The sequence below is a fragment of the Aquarana catesbeiana genome, linkage group LG05 (genome assembly GCF_042186555.1).
Source record: "Aquarana catesbeiana isolate 2022-GZ linkage group LG05, ASM4218655v1, whole genome shotgun sequence".
In the NCBI taxonomy this organism is placed as follows: Eukaryota; Metazoa; Chordata; class Amphibia; order Anura; family Ranidae; genus Aquarana; species Aquarana catesbeiana.
The window spans coordinates 519,931,770-519,952,246 of NC_133328.1; the positions used below are offsets into that span (position 1 = coordinate 519,931,770).

General features: G+C 41.9%; 1 protein-coding gene across 1 annotated transcript in view; it reads left to right on the top strand.

Moving 5' to 3' along the window:
• Window positions 1-20,477, top strand: part of RAB2A (RAB2A, member RAS oncogene family) — a 159,597-nt gene that overhangs the window by 82,934 nt on the left and 56,186 nt on the right. Inside the window, exon 6 of the mRNA XM_073631682.1 lies at window positions 19,679-19,790. Coding sequence (XP_073487783.1) covers window positions 19,679-19,790 — 112 coding nt within the window. The remainder of the gene's footprint in view (window positions 1-19,678; window positions 19,791-20,477) is intronic.

Below are 20,477 nucleotides of genomic sequence, written 5' to 3' on the forward strand. Positions count from 1 at the left end.
GTCCAGGCCAGAAATCATTGGCCTGGGCCTGGAGACTGATCGGTTCCGAAGCGAATCGGATCGCCCCAGGGGTGAATGCGCTCAAGGTAAACCGACGGGGATTTGCCCAGTAAAGCCGACCTGCCACAGTATGAAGGTGGCTGGTCAGCTACTGGTTAATGGCTGTGTTGTTTTGAGGGGACAGCAAATTTACACTGTTATACAAGCTGTGCATTCACTACTTTACATTGTAACAAAGTGTCATTTCTTCAGTGTTGTCATATGAAAAGATATAATAAAATATTTACAAAAATGTGAGGTGTGCTTACTTTTGTGAGATACTGTATATGAAGATTTGAAGTAAAGAGAATGTTGCAAAGATCGGGACTGCATCTTCAACTTTTTGATATGCGTTTGGTGGAAAACTGAGGAAATCCACATTGGCTGTAATCCTGTGAAAAGTATACTGGTTACATGACAGAAGTGTCCCACCTTGGTTTAAATAAATATATATATATACATTATTTATTTGCACAATGTGGTACTTTATTTTTATTATTATTTTTTTTTTTTTTAAGTTGTGGTACCTACATGGTTATGACTGGGTCTGTATGTCTTGCAAGTTCACAAGCTGACATGGCATCAGGGTTTTTGTTTACTGGGAAAGGGCAGAGCATATGGTGTATGCAGTTCTCTTATTCCAAGATAAATATATGCCCATTCAAACTGCAAAACAATTTCATGAACACCACTATCAAGGCAAATGCCTTCTGAGACCTCCCAATTCCTAGGTCTTAATATTTTAATAGTGGTTCTGATGTGGAATTTGCAGATTTAGACTTCTTTCATCCTTACAATAGTAAACTTTCCTCTTGTTTACTGGTTGGGTACCAGCCTGTAATACCCCTTCATTACCAGTCCAGTTCTCAGTTTTCAGTGCTGTTTGACAATTACTCGGTCATGCAACACTGTACCCAATTGAAGTTTTTAACCTTCTTTGAGGAAGAGATTTTTTTTGGTGGTTTGAATTAACCACTTTTTTTTCACTATAACAAGGAAAAAGAACAAACCTTTTGAAAAAAAAAAAAAAAAAAACTGTCCCTTGAATTGAATGACAAATAGTCATGCAACATTGTACCCATATGAAATTTTTGTCCTTTTTTTTCACATAAATAGAGCTTTCGTTTGGTGGTAATCACCGCTGGGTTTTTTATTTTTTGCGCTATAAAAGAAAAAAGACTGAAAATTCTGTAATAAATAAAAAAATTTAAAATTTTTCTTCGTTTGTTATAAAATTTTGCAAATTAGTAATTTTTCTTCATAAATTATGGCCAAAATGTATACTGCTACATATCTTTGGTAAAAAATAACCCAAGTCAGTGTATATTATTTGGTCTGTGTGAAAGTTACGGTGCCAATACCTGAAAATTGTTCACACCTGAAGTACTGAGGACCTATTAATTTCTTGAGATCCTAACAAGCCTTGTTAAAGGGGGCTTCCAGACCCCCACAACCACCGGCCATGGTTGTGGGGATGAGGCCCTTGTCCTCATCAACATGGGGACAAGGTGTTTTGGGGGGCTACCCCAAAGCACCCTCCCAATATTGAGGGCATGTGGCCTGGTACGGTTCGGGGGGGGGGGGCGTTCTCTCGTCCCCCCCCCCTCTTTTCCTGCGGCTTGCCAGGTTGCGTGCTCGAATAAGGGTCTGGTATGGATTTTTGGGGGGACCCCACGCCTTTTTTTTTTTTTTTATTATTTATTTATTTATTTTGGCCGAGGTTCCCCTTAATATCCATACCAGACCTGAAGGGCCTGGTATGGAATTTAGGGGGACCCCCCACGTCTTTTTTTTTTTTTTAATTTTGGTTCGGGGTTCCCCTGTGGGGAATTCCCATGCCGTTTTTATCAATGAACTTGTATGTGTATTGTCGGACCGGCAATGCATTAATAGCCGCGAGTAGTTTTAAATGACTTTTTTTCCTTTGAAATGTCATTTTGCTGTCAGACTGTTCTAAACACGGGAAACATGCGCCCCTTTACAGGCATACTATAGACACCCCCTAGGTACGAAATTTAAAGGGATATTACACTTTTATTGTTTCACTTTAAGCATTATTAAAATCACTGCTCCCGTAAAAACGGCCGTTTTTGAAACTTTTTTTTGCATTGATCCATGTCCCCTGGGGCAAGACCCAGGTCCCCAAACACTTTTTATGACAATAACTTGCATATAAGCCTTTAAAATTAGCACATTTGATTATTCATGTTCGTGTCCCGTAGACTTTAACGGTGTTCGCGTGTTCAAACAAATTTTTTTCCTGTTCGCATGTTCTGGTGCGAACCGAACAGGGGGGTGTTCGGCTCATCCCTACTGGCCACATACAGAGCCCAACATGCAGGGAGCACCATCAGATGTTCTAGGGGCATAAATGTCAAATCTAATTTGACTACCTAATACACTTTTGTGAGACACTGATGGGCACTGTAGTGGTACTGATGGGCACTGTAGTGCATGGATGTTGCATGGCTGAGTATAGCTGAGCATGGATGGCATGGCTAAGCATGGATGTTGAATGAGTATGACAGAGGGATGGCTGAGGATGGATGAGGCTGCACAGAGCAGCCCTGTGGGCACTACAGATCCAGCCCACAGCGTTGCTGCACGCAATCTCTCCCCTCTCCGCTCACATTGTACCAGTCGGTACAGAGAGGGGAGAGCGGAACCGGACAGGACGCCGGTTTGTTTACAAGTGATTGCTCCGTTATTTGACGGAGTGATCACGTGGTAAACGGTCGCTGTCAGCAGCCATTTATCGAGGACCGGGCAGTCACGGATGCTCCCGTGTGTGCGATTCTGGGAGGACTTTATAGTATGCCCTCCCAGAGTTATCGAGCTGTGCTGTAGCTGTCATTCGGCTATAGTGCGGTTAAGTGGTTAAATCAAGTCGATTTAAATCACTAGTAAAAAGGCTCAATTTAAATCATAATATTTAAAGAGCAACTGTGATCTCTGTCCCGCAGCAGCTCCTCCTCTGACCCGCTGTTCATTCACTGACAGTCCAATTCATTTTAATGGGACAGCTGGTGATGCGGCAGTGACACAACAGGGTAAGGGGCATGGCGGCAGCAGGGGAGTGGATGCCCGCAAACTGGCGCTGCCATGATGGATCTGAAATTACAGGTGCTCTTTAAATGCAAGGACTCATTCTTGCTGGTAGCTAGAATCCTTAATATTTGCAAACAAAATTAAGCTGTCAGATTAGTAAAACAGCAATATCAGAACTGATTCAATCAGTTTGTTTTGCAAATCTATGTACCCTACAATGGGATAAACTAGTGTTCCTGAACTTTGTTTTATCTCATGGTTCCTGTGAAATTGTGTGAATGCATCAATGCAGTGCATGTTATCTCAGTTTGCAGAGCTTGGATTCTTTGAATGAGTTGTTGCCTTATGAGTTAGTGAAATCTCCATTAATAGCTGTAAAATATTGTAATTAAGAATATATTTCTTTTAGCTTGTATCTATGGAGGACGAGTAACTTGGTTTCACAGAATTGTCTGTTAGACAATTCGGTGCCTAAGCTTGTGTATACAAACAATGGGACCCAAACCTCATTGTTCTACACATACTCACTTCAAAAGATCCCATGTTTGAATGTGCAATGAGGGGCCGTGGCTAGTCTGTCATGTATACTTCATTTCCCTGAAAATGTAATCTACTACTTCTCCTGAGTATGGCGATACCACAAGGTTAAATTTCATGCTCAGAATAGTCTGGGACAAGGATTTGCATTAGGGCAGACTGACTATGGGGGCTGACTTATGTAAAGTATAGGGATTGGAAATGTAGCCAGTCCTTACCCAGGATTAGAGAGGCCCACCAATCAGAGCCACGCCATGCCAACCAATGAGGCATCAGCCTGTAATGATATACACAGATTAGATAGGAGGGAAACACACACTCACTGGTGGAGCGGTCACCTGAATGGACCCTTTGTGGGTCATAGTCTGGTAACTATTGGAACTAAATATGTTTATCTTATATTTATTTTTCTTTTCTGTCCTACTGTTTGTAGATTAAGGTTTTGAGGAATATACTCTTCATTCCTTCATGTAATCCATGATTTTTACCCTTTTCCTGTGCAATTAGATTGCTGTGTATTAGTCTAGGCCTACTTTACTATATACCAATACATTTTTGTTATTGTGTTAAAGATTTCACTCGTGGTCAAAGAACTCTCATTTAACCCAAATCATATCTGAGAGATATTAAATCTCAAATATAGTAAACGGGTAACATAATTTACCAAAAATGTAAATATTGCAAAATATACATCTTTTTGCTACATAACTAAGCTCCTTTCATGCTGAATAAACTAAATTATTAATGTATCTTAAATAGAAAACTATCTTTAAATTGATAAAAAAAATAAAAACTTTTTTATCAATGATTTTTATCCACCCTGGTTATAAAACATGTCAAACATTGTCTATAAGATTGCCAGGATAGTACATGACCCCTTTTTGGAAAGTTAGCACCCCAAGCTGATCTCCGTTTTTGCATATTGAGGAAAATGTAAAAATCCCAAAAGCAGAAATTATTGTGCCTGAGTGCAAATGGAGATCCACACTTTAGAAGTATGGCATGCAATACAGAAGAACCCCACAACTATATTTTACCTCGCAAACGGGCTCAGCCTGGAAGATGCAGTGACACATCACAAAAGCGAACAAGCAGAGTGCACTGATGGTAACTTAAATCAACCACAAAGCAAAAGACAAATGCACTCCATGAAAGAATGTGACAGTCCCATATCTGTGGTCCAGAAGACACCTTAGCCATGGTCAGCTACTGATATTGGGGCAGTTTTCACATGACACCATATATCACATGTCTCTTTGCAGTTTGTTTTATCCCTTCAATGAGACGCATGTGCTTTGGTACCCTCCATACAAATAATTTTTATTTACCTCTATTTACTTTTTCTATGGTGTCAGTTTTTTATATTTGGTCACTTTGTATATGCACTTGTATTTTTCAGAATGTTTTAAGTTTTGCTTATAAAGACATGGGGAGAGCTGATCACACCACCCTACACCTGTGTGAGGAGGGAGTGTCCTCTATTTGGGGGTTCGGTGGGTCAGTCTTGGGTTTGAAGAAGCACAATGTATGTGTGACACGTCGTCACCCCTTGGTCCGTTGTCCTAGTCCTGGTGGCAGTCTTTCAATAAACCTATTGGACGAATGTTGGTGTGCAGCTATTTTTGTACTTGGCCATGGTCAGCGGCTGGAGTAAGACTGTAATATGTCCTGGGATCGGCCACCTCTGACCCACTCACACAGCTGTTCAAAGCACTGCATCCATAAAACTGCATTGATAAATTACAACAGGGAGGGGACTCTATGTAAACATTTGATTGCTCATCACAGGGATTACATGGTATAGAGCTACTCAGGTCAGCTCAGCTAACTTTAACTTTAGCTGTGATCTGAACTGTTTAGTGACACTGCAGTGCATTGTCACGGGGCATGATAAATGTGGCACAAAAATCAAGAAGGTAAATGTGTGAGGGGTTTTTTTTCCTAATTTTTTAATTACAGCGTGGAATCCAATATATGATTTTTGCATTTTGACCTTAAATTCACTTTAAACACATGCAGTATATATTTGATGGTGTATTTATCTGTTTATCCTTCAACTCTGAGAAGATTGAAACATCAAGCGTGTTCTAGGATTGGGCTGTTTAAAGTCAGCCTGATAGTTGTTTTATTGTACACTAAGAAAGTGAGTACTACGAGAGAAAATGTACTGCTATTTTTTACACTTCTTCTTAAACATGTAGTTAAAAATATGAGAATCAAGCTCCAGAAGTGCACCATGTATCATTAGCATCTTTTATCCATTTTGCTTTGCGTTCTAGGAATGAGTAATGATATGTATTTATTAGAGGGAAGATCTGTCCTTTCATAGCTGTTATTACTAATTAGCCCAAACCTTTATCTGGCAGGCCAGAAAAAGCCTCAGCCTTTAGTAGACTCTCAGCCCCCACCATCGCTGCTCATTTCCCCTGTAGCTCTGATGTCACTGCTAATTGTGCTTTAGCTGATCCCATTAAAGGTATTAGTTTGAAAGATTGCATGACACTAGGTAGGTAATATGCTATGTCTGTAGTAGTGTAAAAGCAGCTGAGCTGCAATTTTTCTGCACAAGATTAATTTTGCTATCGTGGCCCTTTTTGTACATACACAAGAATGCAGTAGTGCATTGACCATGCAGCAGCTTTTGTTACAAAGTTTGCCATAGCCTTAGAATGCCTCTCATCTCCCTCTGGTTTAATCTGGAAACCACGTATTTGTATTTTTAGAAGCAATGTGTGCAGTTCAAATCTTTTGTTTTTGTGCATGTCAGGTGGTCTCCAGTTATAGACATTTATAAATGTGTATCTTAATCGTATTGGACACAGGCAAAATATTCATAGACCTTGGGTTAAAGGCTTGTACCCTCAGGTGATTGGGTACTGACAAAACCTTTTAAGGACATGCCCCCAAGGCGCCACCTTTTATAACCCTTCGCCACGCGAAGTGGATGTAAACCCACTCTCATCCTTTCTAAACTACTGCCATAGTGGTTATCTATAAGGATATAAATGCCACCTGCATGTATCCTTACCTGTCAAATGTTGCCCCTCTGTTATGAGACCCGAAAAACTGCAGATCCTGTGGGTGGGGGTGTGTGTTGTCCGAAGCTCAGTGGGTGGAGTCGTGATGTCACTAGACTCCCCACCCACCTCTACACTCCCCTTGTCAACATGCATTTTCTCCTGGTGTATTTCTTACACTAAACTTCTGTTATGATCACTAACATCCAGTCAAAACCCTGAAAGTCACCACATGACTTCAGCATGCCCAATCATGCTGAGGTGTGGAGCAACCAATCCGGGGAGAGCTGGAGAAGAAAGGAGGGAATCTAAAGTACACAGAATACCTCTTTCTGGCTTGTGCATGAGATATGTAAATCACCTGTCACAGCAGGGGGGAAGAACTGACTCCTATTTCTCTGTGTGCCAGTTTTTATCTCACTGAAAAAAGAAGAGGACTGCTCAGAGATGGATTAACTCTTTGTGGCAAGACTGGGCACAGATGACATGAAATCCTATACTGTACAAGTTGCAAGCCTTAATTAACCACTTAAGGACCGCCTAACGCCGATTTACGTCGGCAAGGCGGCACGGGCAGGCAAAATCACGTACATGTACGTGATTTGCCTCTCGCGGGTGGGGGGTCCGATCGGACCCCCCCCCGGTGCCCGAAGCGGTCCCGTTCTGTTCCCCGGCGATCCGAGATGAGGGGGAGGCCATCCGTTCGTGGCCCCCCCCTCGCGATCGCCGCCGGCCAATGGGAACACTCCTTTGCTGCTGTATGCTAAACAGCAGCAAAGGAAATGATGTCATCTCCCCTCGGCTCGGTATTTTCCGTTCCAGCGCCGAGGGGAGAAGACATCAATGTGAGTGCACAACACACTACACACACAGTAGAACATGCCAGGCATACAAAACACCCCGATCCCCCCCCCCCCATCGCCCCCCGATCCCCCCCCAATCACCCCCCCCCCCTGTCACAAACTGACACCAGCAGGTTTTTTTTTTTTTTTTTTTCTGATTACTGCATAGTGTCAGTTTGTGACAGTTACAGTGTTGGGACAGTGAGTATTACCCCCCTTTAGGTCTAGGGTACCCCCCTAACCCCCCCTAATAAAGTTTTAACCCCTTGATCACCCCCTGTCACCAGTGTTGCTAAGCGATCATTTTTCTGATCGCTGTATTAGTGTCGCTGGTGACGCTAGTTAGTGAGGTAAATATTTAGGTTCGCCGTCAGCGTTTTATAGTGACAGGGACCCCCATATACTACCTAATAAATGTTTTAACCCCTTGATTGCCCCCTAGTTAACCCTTTCACCACTGATCACCGTATAACCGTTACGGGTGACGCAGGTTAGTTCGTTTATTTTTTATAGTGTCAGGGCACCCGCCGTTTATTACCTAATAAAGATTTAGCCCCCTGATCGCCCGGCGGTGATATGCGTCGCCCCAGGCAGCGTCAGATTAGCGCCAGTACCGCTAACACCCACGCACGCAGCATGCGCCTCCCTTAGTGGTATAGTATCTGATCGGATCAATATCTGATCTGATCAGATCTATACTAGCGTCCCCAGCAGTTTAGGGTTCCCAAAAACACAGTGTTAGCGGGATCAGCCCAGATACCCGCTAGCACCTGCGTTTTGCCCCTCCGCCCAGCCCACCCAAGTGCAGTATCGATCGATCACTGTCACTTACAAAACACTAAACGCATAACTGCAGCGTTCACAGAGTCAGGCCTGATCCCTGCGATCGCTAACAGTTTTTTTGGTAGCATTTTGGTGAACTGGCAAGCAAGCACCAGGCAGCGTCAGGTTAGCGCCAGTACCGCTAACACCCACGCACGCACCGTACACCTCCCTTAGTGGTATAGTATCTGATCGGATCAATATCTGATCCGATCAGATCTATACTAGCGTCCCCAGCAGTTTAGGGTTCCCAAAAACGCAGTGTTAGCGGGATCAGCCCAGATACCTGCTAGCACCTGCGTTGTGCCCCTCCGCCCGGCCCAGCCCAGCCCACCCAAGTGCAGTATCGATCGATCACTGACACTTACAAGGCACTAAACGCATAACTGCAGCGTTCGCAGAGTCAGGCCTGATCCCTGCGATCGCTAACAGTTTTTTTGGTAGCATTTTGGTGAACTAGCAAGCACCGGCCCCAGGCAGCGTCAGGTTAGCGCCAGTACCACTAACACCCACGCACGCAGCATACGCCTCCTTTAGTGGTATAGTATCTGAACGGATCAATATCTGATCCGATCAGATCAGATCTATACTAGCGTCCCCAGCAGTTTAGGGTTCCCAAAAACGCAGTGTTAGCGGGATCAACCCAGATACCTGCTAGCACCTGCGTTTTGCCCCTCCGCCCGGCCCAGTCCAGCCCACCCAAGTGCAGTATCGATCGATCACTGTCACTTACAAAACACTAAACGCATAACTGCAGCGTTCGCAGAGTCAGGCCTGATCCCTGCGATCGCTAACAGTTTTTTTGGAAGCTTTTTATTGAACTGGCAAGCACCAGCGGCCTAGTACACCCCGGTCGTAGTCAAACCAGCACTGCAGTAACACTTGGTGACGTGGCGAGTCCCATAAGTGCAGTTCAAGCTGGTGAGGTGACAAGCACAAGTAGTGTCCCGCTGCCACCAAAAAGACAAACACAGGCCCGTCGTGCCCATAGTGCCCTTCCTGCTGCATTCGCCAATCCTAATTGGGAACCCACCACTTCTGCAGCGCCCGTACTTCCCCCATTCACATCCCCCAACGAAATGCAGTCGGCTGCATGAGAGGCATTTTTATGTGCTCCCGAGTACCCCTACCCAACGAACCCCCCCCAAAAAGATGTTGTGTCTGCAGCAAACGCGGATATAGGCGTGACACCCGCTATTATTGTCCCTTCTGTCCTGACAATCCTGGTCTTTGCATTGGTGAATGTTTTGAACGCTACCATACACTAGTTGAGTATTAGCGTAGGGTACAGCATTGCACAGACTAGGCACACTTTCACAGGGTCTCCCAAGATGCCATCGCATTTTGAGAGACCCGAACCTGGAACCGGTTACAGTTATAAAAGTTAGTTACAAAAAAAGTGTAAAAAAAAAAAATATATATATAAAATAAAAAAAAATAGTTGTCGTTTTATTGTTCTCTCTCTCTATTCTCTCTCTCTATTGTTCTGCTCTTTTTTTACTGTATTCTATTCTGCAGTGTTTTATTGTTATTGTTATTGTTATTGTTATTATGTTTTATCATGTTTGTTTTTCAGGTATGTAATTATTTATACTTTATTGTTTACTGTGCTTTATTGTTAACCATTTTTTTGTCTTCAGGTACGCCATTCACAACTTTGAGTGGTTATACCAGAATGATGCCTGCAGGTTTAGGTATCATCTTGGTATCATTCTTTTCAGCCAGCGGTCGGCTTTCATGTAAAAGCAATCCTAGCGGCTAATTAGCCTCTAGACTGCCTTTACAAGCCGTGGGAGGGAATGCCCCCCCCCCCCCCCACCGTCTTCCGTGTTTTTCTCTGGCTCTCCTGTCTCAACAGGGAACCTGAGAATGCAGCCGGTGATTCAGCCAGCTGACCATAGAGCTGATCAGAGACAAGAGTGGCTCCAAACATCTCTATGGCCTAAGAAACCGGAAGCTACGAGCATTTTATGACTTAGATTTCGCCGGATGTAAATAGCGCCATTGGGAAATTGGGGAAGCATTTTATCACACCGATCTTGGTGTGGTCAGATGCTTTGAGGGCAGAGGAGAGATCTAGGGTCTAATAGACCCCAATTTTTTCAAAAAAAGAGTACCTGTCACTACCTATTGCTATCATAGGGGATATTTACATTCCCCGAGATAACAATAAAAATGATTTAAAAAAAAAAAAAATGAAAGGAACAGTTTAAAAATAAGATAAAAAAGCAAAAAAATAATAAAGAAAAAAAAAAAAAAAAAAAAAAGCACCCCTGTCGCCCCCTGCTCTTGCGCTAAGGCGAACGCAAGCGGCGGTCTGTCGTCAAACGTAAACAGCAATTGCACCATGCATGTGAGGTATCGCCGCGAAGGTCAGATCGAGGGCAGTAATTTTTGCAGTAGACCTCCTCTGTAGATCTAAAGTGGTAACCTGTAAAGGCTTTTAAAGGCTTTTAAAAATGTATTTATTTTGTTGCCACTGCACGTTTGTGCGCAATTGTAAAGCATGTCATGTTTGGTATCCATGTACTCGGTCTAAGATCATCTTTTTTATTTCATCAAACATTTGGGCAATATAGTGTGTTTTAGTGCATTAAAATTTAAAAAAGTGTGTTTTTTCCCCAAAAAATGCGTTTGAAAAATCGCTGCGCAAATACTGTGTGAAAAAAAAAAATGAAACACCCACCATTTTAATCTGTAGGGCATTTGCTTTAAAAAAATATATAATGTTTGGGGGTTCAAAGTAATTTTCTTGCAAAAAAAAAAAAACTTTTTCATGTAAAAAATAAGTGTCAGAAAGGGCTTTGTCTTCAAGTGGTTAGAAGAGTGGGTGATGTGTGACATAAGCTTCTAAATGTTGTGCATAAAATGCCAGGACAGTTCAAAACCCCCCCAAATGACCCCATTTTGGAAAGTAGACACCCCAAGCTATTTGCTGAGAGGCATGTCGAGTCCATGGAATATTTTATATTGCGACACAAGTTGCGGGAAAGAGACAAAAATTTTTTTTTTTTTTTTTTTTTTTTTTGCACAAAGTTGTCACTAAATGATATATTGCTCAAACATGCCATGGGAATATGTGAAATTACACCCCAAAATACATTCTGCTGCTTCTCCTGAGTACGGGGATACCATATGTGTGAGACTTTTTGGGAGCCTAGCCGTGTACGGGACCCCGAAAACCAAGCACCGCCTTCAGGCTTTCTAAGGGGCGTGAATTTTTGATTTCACTCTTCACTGCCTATCACAGTTTCGGAGGCCATGGAATGCCCAGGTGGCACAAAAACCCCCCCAAATGACCCCATTTTGGAAAGTAGACACCCCAAGCTATTTGCTGAGAGGTATAGTGAGTATTTTGCAGACCTCACTTTTTGTCACAAAGTTTTGAAATTTGAAAAAAGAAAAAAAAAAAAAGTTTTTTCTTGTCTTTCTTCATTTTCAAAAACAAATGAGAGCTGCAAAATACTCACCATGCCTCTCAGCAAATAGCTTGGGGTGTCTACTTTCCAAAATGGGGTCATTTGGGGGGGGTTTGTGCCACCTGGGCATTCCATGGCCTCCGAAACGGTGTTAGGCAGTGAAGAGTAAAATCAAAAATTCACGCCCTTAAAAACGCTGAAGGCGGTGATTGGTTTTCGGGGCCCCGTACGCGGCTAGGCTCCCAAAAAGTCCCACACATGTGGTATCCCCATACTCAGGAGAAGCAGCTAAATGTATTTTGGGGTGCAATTCCACATAGGCCCATGGCCTGTGTGAGCAATATATCATTTAGTGACAACTTTGTGCAAAAAAAAAAAAAAAAAAAAAAAAAAGTGTCACTTTCCCGCAACTTGTGTCAAAATATAAAATATTCCATGGACTCAATATGCCTCTCAGCAAATAGCTTGGGGTGTCTACTTTCCAAAATGGGGTCATTTGGGGGGGGGTTGTGCCACCTGGGCATTCCATGGCCTCCGAAACTGTGATAGGCAGTGAAGAGTGAAATCAAAAAGTTACACCCTTAGAAATCCTGAAGGCGGTGATTGGTTTTCGGGGTCCCATACGCGGCTAGGCTCCCAAAAAGTCCCACACATGTGGTATCCCCGTACTCAGGAGAAGTAGCTGAATATATTTTGGGGTGCAATTCCACATAGGCCCATGGCCTGTGTGAGCAATATATCATTTAGTGACAACTTTTTGTAAATATTTTTTTTTTTTTTTTTTTTTTTGTCATTATTCAATCACTTGGGACAAAAAAAATAAATATTCAATGGGTTCAACATGCCTATCAGCAATTTCCTTGGGGTGTCTACTTTCCAAAATGGGGTCATTTGGGGGGGTTTTGTACTGCCCTGCCATTTTAGCACCTCAAGAAATGACATAGGCAGTCATAAACTAAAAGCTGTGTAAATTCCAGAAAATGTACCCTAGTTTGTAGACGCTATAACTTTTGCGCAAACCAATAAATATACGCTTATTGACATTTTTTTTACCAAAGACATGTGGCCGAATACATTTTGGCCTAAATGTATGACTAAAATTGAGTTTATTGGATTTTTTTTATAACAAAAAGTAGAAAATATCATTTTTTTTCAAAATTTTCGGTCTTTTTCCGTTTATAGCGCAAAAAATAAAAACTGCAGAAGTGATCAAATACCATCAAAAGAAAGCTCTATTTGTGGGAAGAAAAGGACGCAAATTTCGTTTGGGTACAGCATTGCATAACCGCGCAATTAGCAGTTAAAGCGACGCAGTGCCAAATTGGAAAAAGACCTCTGGTCCTTAGGCAGCATAATGGTCCGGGGCTCAAGTGGTTAAAACATTTTTTTTTTTTTTTTTTTTGGTTTTACATCCACTTTGTCCTCAGTTTTGTGCTAGTGTCCCTAAGGTGATGGATCTGTTCTCCTTCCCTGAGTAATCACTTTTTAAGGTAACTAGTTATTTTATCTTCAGATTCTTCAAAGACAAAAAACAATCAGCTCCTCACTGCCTTCTAGTGCCACAAATAGAAACCATGCATCCAGATCGGTGCAACCTCCGTAATCCTTGGAAGCAGTAACCGAACCCTACACTGTGGGGACAGCTTTTAATGTTGCTTCGGGCATGGGATACTGTGACGCTCACCTTGATCCTTATTGCAACGCATGTAGTCAGCCATAGGGTGCTATGTGGGTCCAGGGTATCGGGGGTATGCCCACTGAGAGCAGCGAGGCCTGGACAGTTAAGACATGGTCACCCTGTATACTTCTGACTGTTAAAAACTGGGGCAATATTTGGATTTTATTCACTACAGTGTAAAGTTTTGTTTTGTGTTTTTTTGTTTTTTTATACTTGGTGTTAAAACTCAATCACTCAGAGCTTAGTCTCAGATGTATGACCAGGTGTGACATCACACCACAGGTCACACATTTTACCACCACGTTCACCAAAACCCCTTTGTTTCTAACGCACTTTCTCCTGCCCTTTCTCCAGGGGGAATTGCTACAGGATGATCTACAACCGGGTTACTGCTTTCTCCTAGCCATACTTACCCCATATTCAGCACCCTACTGCAGGAACGTCCCACAGAGGAATACCCTACGTAGCTATGATGGAAACCAGACAAAAGGTAGCCATTGCTAAACCGTAGGTGAACATTCGCTCTGCCCAAGGCCCACACAACAGGTCTGTCTTAGAGTGATGCTGTCCCCCTTAGACTACAGTAGAAGCCGGCTCTAACATGGCTCTCTGAATTCGGTTCTAGCTTTATTTCAAGCACGCAACAAGCAGCCTATCTGACAAAAGCAGCATTTTCTGCATCTGTCTCAGTACCGCGGACAAATAATGGCCTTAATCCAGCCATCTTTGCCTAGGGCTCAAAAACGAAACCTGATATGCCTGCCCTAGAGGAGGCAGACAGAAGGAAATGAAGAGGACATAGAGGTAGAATAGGAGGAAGCTGCTAAGATTTTTCTTCCCCAGATTGCAGCTGTATTGAAGAGGAAGCTTCACGCAGTATGCTTGTAGAAAAGCTCACTGTTGCTGTCCTAAAAGCCTTGGCATTGTGTAGCATATCCTCCTCTATATCACCATGCCCATTTGGGTGCAAAGAGACCTGCAAAATCTTTAAAAACATTGCCTGTTCACGAACCGATAGAATGTGCAGTCTTTGACTATTGGATCACTCCATACAGGATGCTCTCCCCAAAATCTTTGTCAAACGCTATCCATTGGAAAAAGTTAGCAAAAAGTAGTCTCTTCCTGTGGTTAATCCTGCCAACTCGGTCTCAACTACTGCAATACCACTATGTACATTTACAGCTTCGTATTAAGGGAGTTATACCAGGACCATGGTTGCAGCTGCAACTATGATCTAGTTATATGTGTGTGTTGTTTTTTTTTCTGCCAGTCAGCAATTCTCTTTTTAGCCAAAGTGATCTAATCGGCTATAGAGCTGCCAGCTCACTTTTTCATGCAATGGGAGGGGGGTCTAAATAGTGCTTCTAAATCTGCCAATACATTTTAACACTCAAAAGGCTGCAGTCAGTTCTACCAGGTGGACACCCACTCTTCTGTGGATCCAGATTTCTGAGCCGTTCGCAAGGTTTATGCAGTGGCGCTCTCTGGAGTCAGGTCTTTTGACCCTTGTTGGGCTTGTTGGCACAGTTTTTGTTTGCCCCCATTCTATGCAATTGCTTGAAGATGTGCCAGGGTCTATGAATATTTTGCCTGTCCTGTACTGTATTAAGATGCAAGGAATTTTAACTTGCCTGAAAGTTCCATATCTTAGGAGTACAGTTCCAGACATCCTCTCTTCCATTCCTTGGTTGGTCTGCATTGCTTGCTACAAAACTAAAGACTTGCAGAGTGGGGTAGGGTTATAGGAAATGTGCCCAGGGAGTGTGTCCACGAAAGCATTGCCAGTGTCTAATCACCTGACGGTTCAAACTTATAATGCCAGGATCAATTAATTATATGTCTTTGTCCTGTAGTGTACTCTAAGATATGGAACTTCGGGGTAAATCAAAATTCCTTTGTCTACTTTTATCACACTGAAAACTTTCAATGGTAAATACAGCACTGCACTGTAGCTGAAAATCCACAACTGCAGGAATTGTTTTCATTTCAATTGTATAGTTGTTTTTGCCATAGGATAAGTCTTATTTACATGAAGCTGCTTTCTTTTCATTGTGTTGCCATTTTTAACTAAATTTAGTATGGAAGATTTCCATATTTCCTCACAAGCTGTCTATATCCTAGCAACAAAGGGACAAAAGGTGTCTCTTACTGCCCTTCACATTGGCAACACAAGGACACTAAGCAGTTTCCTTGGGACGCTGCCTGCATCCTAGTAACAAAGGGATGCTATAGCTGCAGAGGTCACGTACAACGTAGCAAACAGAAGGGAGCTAGGTGACTGAAGTCTCAGCCGTCTGCATCTTAGCAACAGAAGGCATTTATGCAGTAATGCTGTGCATGCAAACATAGCTCAAACACATTACATTTGTACGGAGCATTTTTTTCTCAGGATCTTACGGTCTGCTTCTGCTAGCAAGATCCTGCATACTAGTTGCCTTATTTTCATACGACCAAGTGCATGTACACTAACGAGAGCCATACTGCAAGAAGGTGATAATTTGTGACACTAGTTCTATCCATAGCAAACAAATGACTGCATGTTGCGGGTGTCTGTGTTGCAAGAAATGGAACAGGCTGCAACATTTTGTCTAGTTCTGCAGTCATTTTTGCCTGAAAAACAGAATAAATAATCGATAGAAAGGAGATACCCCCCAATAATGAATGGGACTTTAACAGCAACAGAGTAAAGGTAGAATACAATATATTTTATTCAAAATGTACACATATGTGTGGAGATTATAGATTTTCAAACCAATAAAAACAATGATGATAATGGTGATGAATTTCCATATGATGTCCAGACGGCCCAACGCATTTCAGGACAAATTACGTCCCTTTGTCAGGGGAAATTATCAGGAAGGGATCACACCAGAATGGTCATCGTAAAAGTTTACTGCCGGACCAATGGCGACACTTACATCAAAAACAGACACCACCAGTGTCCAAAGGGCAAAGGTTGTAAAGGCTGGGTCCCCACTCATCCACACTTGTCCAACCCAATGGTGCCGACAGGAGGCACACACATAAGTACCGACCCTCCGTGTTTCCCAGTGTCTTCCCTCAGTGTACGATCTCCATAAATTCCACTTCCAGGGCAAGACAGGGAACAGCGACGGCCAAAGGCATACACAAGAGCGTTGCCCTCAAATCTTCCTCCTAGGTCACTATAGGATATAATCTCAGTGAGATCCTATTTATCAGGATTGGGTTGTAAGATAGAGAGGGTATCCTTAAACTTCAAGGTTTAAAAGAACAGTGCTCGTGTCCGCTGCCCGGTGCAATGACGAGAGAATAAATAATCCAGCGCTTCCTGCTTACTTCAAATCTCTGCTTACTATCCATTAAAGTTGCCAGTCTGTAAAGCCTCGCACACACGGTCTGATTGTTGTACGACCAAGCGTCTGATTTTTGTCAAAAGCACGTGTGCAGGATTTTTTTCTGGCATACTAACTATCCACAAATTGTTGTTCAACAAACACGAACGTAGTGACGTACTATGAGAGTATAAAGAGGAAGTTGTTTTCTTAAGCTCCACCCTTTGGGCCCCTTATGCTAATTTCATGTTAGCAGAAGTTTGATGAACTTTTGATTCACACTTTTGTTGTTATTTTTTATTTGGATGGCAGATAGCATCCCTAATTTAATTCCTGTTTTTTTGTGTAGAATAATACTTGGCTATGTGTTTTTCTTCAAATGACAGTTTGGGAGTAGGCATTTACACTAAAAACCACACAATGGGAAATTAACAAGGGACACCAACATAGTTGTATCTTTGATCTTAAAAACTCAGAGATAATGGTGTTGTGGTAACTTCCCCAAAAAATAATCAAACAACCATAATATTAATATTATTTATATCACTACAAAACAAATGCCTTTTAAAATAGGTTTGGCATAACTACATCAGTATCACCAACAAAGCAGCTTCATTATTATCCCATTAAAGAAGATGAGAATGTGCGGTGCATTTTGACATTTCGGCAATTGCTGCGTCACAAATGTTCATTCTAGATTACGAACAGTAGTGTACAAGACCAAACTCTTCCCGGTCGTTCCTTGATTCCGATCATGCCTGTTTGTACTTTCGACTTTTGTGTGACGATCTCTTTACTGACTATCCGAAAATCAGACGTTGAGTTCACATCCGACAAATTTTATAGCCTGCACATCCAGCTTTTGTCTGACGAAAAAGTGAAATCGGCTGTCGAAAGCATCGTACTAACGATCCGAAAATCCACAGACAGCTCGCCTTACGAATTTTCACATCTGATTTTCGTATCGTTTGTATGGGCCTTTAGGCTAGGTTCACACCTGTGCTAGCGCGAGAGCCTATTCATTTTGAATTTGGCTGCTGTACCTGGCAAAACACAGAAAGTACCTGCACTATTTTTAAAATCGCAGATCACGCGGGAACCTCGGTTCCCAGTACGGTTGGGATTTCCATTGTGGGCGGCGTGCCACTAGAATTAATGGCACCCGCCTGCAGGTCCAGTGTTTCTTTGTGTGGGTGGTTGCAGCTGCTGGTATTTGCACAGATGTGAACCTAGCCTAAAAGTGCATGAAATCAAACTGCCCGTAGACATCAAATGGTTTATTTGTGCAAGAAACCTTGAAAGAATAGCCATGTTGATTTTCCAAATTTATTTAACTAGAGAAAAGATTTGTGAGAAAGGCGGTATCCGTTTAGCTTATCGTGGGGAGGGGGGGAATCACAGTAACTGAGACTGGTTTTCAGTTCATTAGAACATTGCCAAAATGTTTTATATTTACATATAGCCCAGAATAACTATCTGAATCGGCCTTGGATATTGGCTTCCTATAATCCTCCACACAACAGCACTCAGAGCATTGTGAGCCAATCAGGGTTCTTTTGCTTTTCCCAGTGCTGCAGTCTTATTATGAACTTGTTGCTTTCCGGTTGAGAAGGGGGAGTACAAAGATGTCCTCATCAGTGCAAATTGGCGCCTTCATTGTCCATCCCAGATTGGAATGGTGTTTTACCATTTTATCTGCCATCTTTTTGTGTTGTGTTCTTTGAGTTCTGCTTTAAAAACACTAAAAGGACGAGTTACTTGTTACTCTACTGCAGGGTGGATTTGATTTAAATCACAAGTAAAAAGGCTTGATTTAAATCCGCTCGATTTCAAATCATTTTTAAAGTGCAACAGTCACTTCTGTACCACAGCGGCTCCTGCTCTGACCCGCTGTTGACTCACCGACAGTCCCATTCACTTTAATGGGACGGCTGGTGATGCGGCAGTCACACAACAAGGTGAGGAACGTGGTGGCAGCAGGTGAGTGGATGCCCGCTAACAGGCACTGCCATGATGGATCTGAAATGACAGGTACTCTTTAAATGTAAGGACTTATTCTTGCTGGTAGTTAGTATCTTTAATATTTGCAAACAAAATTAAGGTTTCCTATTTAGAATAATAAGGTGTCAGGTTAGAAGAACAGCAATATCAGAACCGATTCAATCATACAGTTTTTAGTGTACATAGATTTGCAAAACAATGGGATAAAGGAATATTCCTGAACTTTGTTTTATTTCATGGTTACTGTGAAAGTGTGTGAATGTATCAATGCAGTGCATGTTATCTCAGCTTACAGAGCTTGGATTCATTGAATTAGTTTACCAAAAATGTAAATATTGCAGAATATACAGCCTCGTGCTACATAACTAAGCAACTTTTCATGCTGAATAAACTAAATTATTAATGTATCTTAAATAGAAAACTATCTTTGGATAGATTTTTTTTACTCCAAAAGCATTTTATTAAAAAAAAATTGATTAAAAATCAAAAAAATCTGATTTTTATTTTTTTTTTTTTTAAACATTGATTTATATCCAGCCTGCTCTACTGGATTATCATCAATTTTATATTGTATTTCAAAATTCCAGTATGATTGCAATATTAAAAAAAAAAAAATCCTATACTGAACCTTTCTTCACATAAAGCATGTCCTACTTTATCAAGCACTGTGTTAAAAGTAATGGTATATGGCAAAAACAAAAACCGTAAATACCAATTAGTTCAATATTTTCGGGAACCCAAAGTGTGTGAGGGGATAATAGTTTGTTTTTTACTTATCACATCCCTGCAAGTATGACCACTCGGTGGCAGATGCACGACGTGAGGATTAAAAATTTAAAGAATGATCTCACAAAATACCATGAATTTTATGCCTTCATTTGAACTTTTCTTTCCAGGGAAAATATTTTTGTCTTTGATCACATGTTGTGAGGTCTGTCTGACATGTTTGCTTTGTCTACAGTGATTTGGAATCAAGGAGAGAAGTAAAGAAAGAAGAGGGAGAAGCATTTGCCAGGGAACACGGCCTTATTTTTATGGAGACCTCAGCAAAGACTGCCTCAAATGTGGAGGAGGTAACGCATAAATACCTAACACTTTGTTCTCTTATGGTGCTGCTGCTGCACGGTCAACTAATACAGGGATATGGAGTGAAATGTACTAATCTAATCAGTAGAGCAGATTACTAAATATATTGTGTTTTTTTTTTAATCCATTGTGACGCAACACACATATATAACAGCTGTAACATTGCTAAGTTGCTATATTGTATAATTTGCAAAAAGCAGTATGTGGTTTTTGTCTGCAGTTAGTGAGGGTGCGTCTTGTGTGTTCTAGTGGACCAGAGGGGGATTTCTGTCTGTTGGTACAATTTCTCCCAGCCTTTATTAACAGAAGTAAGACACTCTTCCTCAACACATTAGTATACAGCCATCTACCAGAGGTTAAAACACTGCAAATCAAGAGGGACGAGCTCTCTAGTTGCTCTGCCCCTGCACATGAGCATAGTTTAGCTTGGTGTCCCGAAGAGGTAGGACCTCTCTCCCCAGCTCTGCTGGATCTAGACATTCATTTTCAAAGCTGGAGTGCCAACATGCTTTAGGTTTAGGAATTTTCATCCGGTTTGTCTTTTTGCAATATTTTATTCAATTATTTTAAAAAAGTATGTAAGCTGTTTTGGCAAATAGTTGTACAGTACAGGTTCAAGAGAACACCACACATAAAATGACTGTTTACTGCCACACTAAGCCCATAACACAGCA